Genomic DNA, 5,513 nt, shown 5'->3' with positions numbered 1-5,513 from the left:
TACACTTTCTTTACATAGACACACTCTACTCTACTCTAATAGAATTAGGGTACAATAATTTCAGAGACATTTTTAAGCTAAAATTCAGGAATTAATCGAAATATGGTTGAAGAGCCATATTTGACTCTTCAGAATCTTCCTATACCGAACAAAGGATCCTATAATATTATAAACTTCTCAGCAGCACCTCTCACACCTCGTTCATTTCACGTCCCTACGACTAACCTCGCGCAGATCCAACAATCCCAAACAAATATCCAAATTTCAATTCGTCTAAACAACTCTCCTCTCTAATTTTCCTCACGAAATCACGATAATATAGTTCTCTAAACACCGAGTCACAGTCCATTACTTCCTCCAAGCAGACATGTCAGGAGCAAACCCGGACTGAACAAAGAACTGCATCGGCGAGCAAACAAACGCAAATGAAACGAAGACCGACACACTGAGCAATATCCTGCAATGCGGGCCGATGAAAGCATTCTATGTTAATAAGTCTCCAGTACCAGAAAATTTTAATCAAAAACCTATACAAATTGTAATAGCTATAGCAATTCAATAGGATCTGATGCCTTAATTAATGCAAAATTATTAGCCCAATACGATATTAGTCGAAAATGTAAATGTCTCCACACCTAAACTGGTCTTAGACTCAGCTACGATACTCCAGGAAAAAAGGAAGAAAGGAGACAAAGATGGTGTGAGGTCTGGCAGATAGCGTGAAAGAGTGACCAGTAGCGAAGAACACTGGCTGTGATGTTCGCCACGTTCGAGAACCCCTTTCTCTCGACGTAGCCAGCAGCCCACAGCCGTACAGGTGAAGCTCATATCGACCTGCCGCCAGAAATACCGCGCAGCATCGACCGTCGTCGTTATACCTGGTGTGCTTCCTCTTCCCCCGGGGGCCATGCCACCCCAACATGGAGCTGTTGGGAACGGCGTAAAGGGTGAGAGGAGACCAGCGGGGGATGCGGATAGTTGGCACGATGGTGGAGGGTTTGGGGGCTGATGCACGGCCTGGTCGCCGTGGCCAATCCCTGGATCCTGGAAACCGCGGCTGCGCTCTCGCCGCGATTTCCTCGTCGACTATAGGGGTCATGGGGACGGGAAGAGGGTAACGTACAACACGGTGGCGGGGAGAACTTCGAGGGCAGACGTTCCAAAGCTACCCCAACGGAGAGACACGCCGAGACGCCCCTGCCATCGGGAGCCCTTCGGTCTCAGTAAGTATCCACAATGACTTTTACTTTATTTCCATGTAATATGCTTACTCGTCCTTCCCTTCGCCGTTCGCGCTCCAAGATTCTCGAGGAACCGCTTATGGGGTGATTTTTGCGATTCGGTGCTGACTTAGGTGTTGATATCACTGGGAGACTTCAGGAGGCGTTCTGTCGGGTGTCATCAGTATTATGCTCGGGTACTGAAAGTGCGATGGCGGTTTCGTGGTACGGAAAGACTCGGAGAGTAGAGATTCCTTTCCATCGATTAAATAGAGGAGAATCGGGAGTTATGTAACGCTACCGTGATGCATATCGTGATACGTTATATGAACATGACAGGGAGCACTGCAGATAGCGACTATCCCTAGTGCGACGGTTTTCGGTCAGTCTTCTTGCTACTCAGGTGCTCCTTGTTGGACGTTGAGTTGAACGAGGATGGGAAATTACTTTGCCTAAATGATAAAGCAAATAAGTCGAGGGCCATTGAATGATACGTTGAAAATGACGATACCGCAACGTGGTAAAGGATGGGAAATTACCTTGGGAAGTCACGCACATGTATAATATACGGCCCTCTTGCAATGTAAGGTATAGGAGACAGCGAGTGTTATAGATAGATGTTTGAGTTCCAAATATAGATTTCTCAGGGTTCGACGCGTGTATAAGATAATGGACAGGTTAGGAAAAATTGTGTCGGTTTCGAAGAAGGAATAGACAAAATGAGCTTATTGCCTGCGCGCTATAGGCGCAGGGAAACGTGCTAAACACCGACAACTTTATGATTACTTCCCTGGAAATACCTGTGTTTTTTCCTTCTCCGTACCTGCGCGTATACATAGCCGCGATTATTACTGCGAATCGCACAGGACTTTGAAAGAATTCGTTGCGAGCTAGCCGTTCACCCGATAGACCAACGACACATGTGTCACATGACCTGATGTTGGGGGGAACACTGAGTCTGCCTTGACGAATTCGAAATTGTCGACTGTCGTGTGACAGAATCTTCTTTTGACAGAACATGAGACATGGTGCACTGCACTTGCTGTTTCAGGCTCGGTTAGAAATTTGGCTGAAAAGGTGGAGGGCCCGGAGACGCAAGAAGCTAAGGAGTCGGTGAACGGCTCAAGGGCCGAGGTCGGACCGGACGTTGCCTCAAAACTGAGCAGTTTGTTCGCCGGACTTCCCAGTTTGGCGGGTCCCCAACGCCTCGCCAGTTCCCTCAGGCAGAAATTCGCCAATAACTCTGGTAAGTTTACGAATTTTCTTCGGTCCACGGCCTTCCCCTCTGGGTGAATCTGTGCGCGTCTATGGAGGCTCGTTACGATCGTTGACGAAGTTACGGTTCCCTGCACGCCAACTAGTCATCGTAATTAATAAACGAGGGTGCGGACACGCATCGAACGATGTTACGAGGGACGTCAGTTTACGAATGATCGTTTGACGGAAGTAATTAATTCGTTATAGTCTGACGGAGATGCAGCGTTTAGTGGCTCAAGCGAGACATGTCTCGTATTAACCACACGTTTGCGATTCCTTTCCAGGCAACCTGCAATTATTTCTATTCTTTAACGGTTTCATCTATGATTTCGCATAATCCAACCGGATGAACAGAGGGGTTGCGTTGTTTGCATCGAAAGTTTTATCAGTATACGTCGGGGTATTAAGTCGAAGTTTGTTCTCGCGTCGGAACGTGCACGCGTTCAACTGGTTTCTTTCCTTGGCCAGCAAGGTTCATTAAATAATTACCACGCACCCCATTTATAGAGTAAAGCCATGCCATCCACAACTCGACCTTCACCCTCGTTTCGCTGGCGAGACCCCGTGTTTTTATCTCTCGTAACACGATACGCAATACCAGACATAGGTAGCTAGGTACAGATCGTGCCACCTTATCGAGGGGGAGCCTCCACCCGGTGTCATGTTCACTTCTATACCCACCAGAAGCAACCGAGGAATCAGCTACACGGCGCGTGGTTGATAAACGGAGTGAAAACCTTCATCGAACGAAGACGAGCTCGTCTACGTTGTGGACGATCGCAAAAGGTCGGGTTTGGGGTGGGATGATACGGTAAGCGCCGATCAGGCCGGGTCAGGGCTCCCCTTTACTTTCGAATTTCTCGAAAATCTCTCATTGGCCCACGGTACGAAGAATCCCGTAACAAAAGCTCTGCCTGGTAAATCAGAACCAGGTAAATCGGGAGATAGCGATTAAAATGGCAAACGGGAACGGGAAAGATAAAAGAGAATGAAATTACATTGATCGTATAAAGATTTTCGGGAGCTAACCGTGCCAACTCGGTGATCTGTTGTAGGTTACCCCCGGCCCGGCCTGATGCGCGCCGCCTCAATCGCGACGATCACTTCGTCACGATCACTCCCAAGGTCGCATCAAGTGATCGCGTTTAGTTCCACTTGCTAGACCCTGGAAGACGTTCCTGCTCTATTAAAGGCGGATATCTAAAGCGACCACCATGACGACAATACCGATACTCAACATTGAGCTCAGCGAGCTCAAGGAGATCATATGGACGAAGTTGCAGGAACCGAAAGCTCAGCGGAAGCTGGTTCTGATTATCGTATCGATAGCTCTGCTGCTCGATAACATGCTGTACATGGTGATAGTGCCGATCATACCTGATTACCTGAAGTACGTCGGTGCATTCGGAGACGACGTCGATGTGGTTAACACCACGGGGCCGCCTTCGCATCATGGTCAAGACTCAGCTACGGGAGTGTTGTTCGCATCGAAAGCTATCGTTCAGCTGATGGTGAACCCATTTTCTGGCGCTCTGATAGACAGAATCGGCTACGACATACCTATGATGATAGGGCTTTGCATAATGTTCCTGTCAACGGCTGTCTTCGCCTGCGGCCGAAGTTACAGTGTTCTGTTCTTCGCCAGAAGCCTCCAGGGGGTGGGTTCCGCGTTCGCGGACACCAGTGGCTTGGCCATGATAGCGGATCGTTACACGGAGGAGTCAGAGCGCTCGAAAGCCCTCGGTATCGCGTTAGCTTTCATTAGTTTCGGCTGTCTGGTAGCTCCACCCTTTGGCGGTGCTCTGTATCAGTTCGCTGGCAAAGAGGTGCCCTTTTTGATACTCGCGTTCATCAGTCTCGCTGACGGAGTAATGCTCCTGTTGGTAATGAAGCCACTGAGGGAACAAGTGAAAGAGAGGCAAGAAACGCGGCAGACGATACCGATATGGCGGCTGCTCATGGATCCCTACATCGCTGTATGCGCGGGCGCTTTGATGATGTCCAACGTCGCCTTGGCTTTCTTGGAACCGACGATCTCGTTGTGGATGGAGGATAATATAACGCACGATAACTGGAAAATGGGAATGATTTGGTTACCGGCGTTCTTCCCTCACGTGATTGGTGTTATGATTACGGTAAAGATGGCCAAACAGTATCCTCAACACCAATGGCTGATGGCCGCGTCTGGCCTTGCGTTGGAAGGCCTATGCTGCTTCATAATACCTTTCTGCACGTCCTATGAGGTTCTCATGATTCCGTTGTGCGGCATCTGCTTCGGCATAGCCCTTATTGACACCGCCTTGCTCCCGACCCTGGGCTACCTGGTAGACGTGAGGTACGTCTCTGTCTACGGTAGCATCTACGCCATAGCTGACATCTCGTACAGCGTGGCGTACGCGGTAGGACCTATCATAGCCGGTGGTGTCGTAGAGGCGATCGGATTCACCGCTCTCAACATTGGCATAGCCTTCTCGAACCTGCTGTACGCGCCTGTGCTGATGTACCTCAGGCACATCTACGACTTCAAGCCGTTCCAGGACGAGGCAGACGTTCTCATGCAGAATCCACCCGACAAGGAGTATCAGACGTACGTGTTGCAGGAGCAGAGGCCACTGTCAGGCGAGGTAGGCAATCACCTGAATCAAACGCGTATGGAGACGAACGTGGATCAAGGCTACGATCAGAATTACCAAGCGGGCCAGAATTACGATCAGAGTGGATACGGTCAGAATATCAGTACTGCCGGGTACACTCAAGCCTCAGGGGGTTACGAGCAACCGCCTATGTACGAACAACCGGCTAATTACGGTCAGCAGCCTACGGGTTACGCTCAGCAGAGACCTTACGGACAAGAACCGCAGGCAGGAGGTCAAGTAGACGTGAATCCATTCAGGAGACCTCCTAACGTCGATCAGAAGCCTGCCGGCGATAGCAATCCATTCAGACAAGGAATGTATTAATGCGGTCTATCAGGCTGCATAGTTTATCGGGTATTCGTGATCGTTCTCCATCGAATATACCCGACGCTAGTTTCGC

General features: G+C 49.5%; 1 protein-coding gene across 1 annotated transcript; it reads left to right on the top strand.

Moving 5' to 3' along the window:
* Positions 1–1,163: 1,163 nt before the first annotated feature.
* Positions 1,164–5,496, top strand: VAChT (Vesicular acetylcholine transporter). The gene is made up of 3 exons (XM_017896994.1): positions 1,164–1,223; positions 2,272–2,466; positions 3,533–5,496. The coding sequence occupies exon 3, from the start codon at positions 3,692–3,694 to the stop codon at positions 5,435–5,437; it is 1,746 nt and encodes a 581-aa protein (XP_017752483.1). The 5' UTR covers positions 1,164–1,223; positions 2,272–2,466; positions 3,533–3,691; the 3' UTR covers positions 5,438–5,496.
* The last annotated feature ends 17 nt before the right edge of the window (positions 5,497–5,513 follow it).

The sequence above is a fragment of the Eufriesea mexicana genome, unplaced genomic scaffold (genome assembly GCF_001483705.2).
Source record: "Eufriesea mexicana isolate 0111107269 unplaced genomic scaffold, ASM148370v2 scaffold442, whole genome shotgun sequence".
NCBI classification, from domain to species: domain Eukaryota; kingdom Metazoa; phylum Arthropoda; class Insecta; order Hymenoptera; family Apidae; genus Eufriesea; species Eufriesea mexicana.
Note: the sequence above shows the minus strand (reverse complement) of the source record. Positions and strands in the feature narration are given on the sequence as shown.

Excerpts from the sequence above, each read along its gene's own strand:
- VAChT (XM_017896994.1), top strand. The coding sequence starts at position 3,692 with ATGACGACAATACCGATACTCAACATTGAGCTCAGCGAGCTCAAGGAG.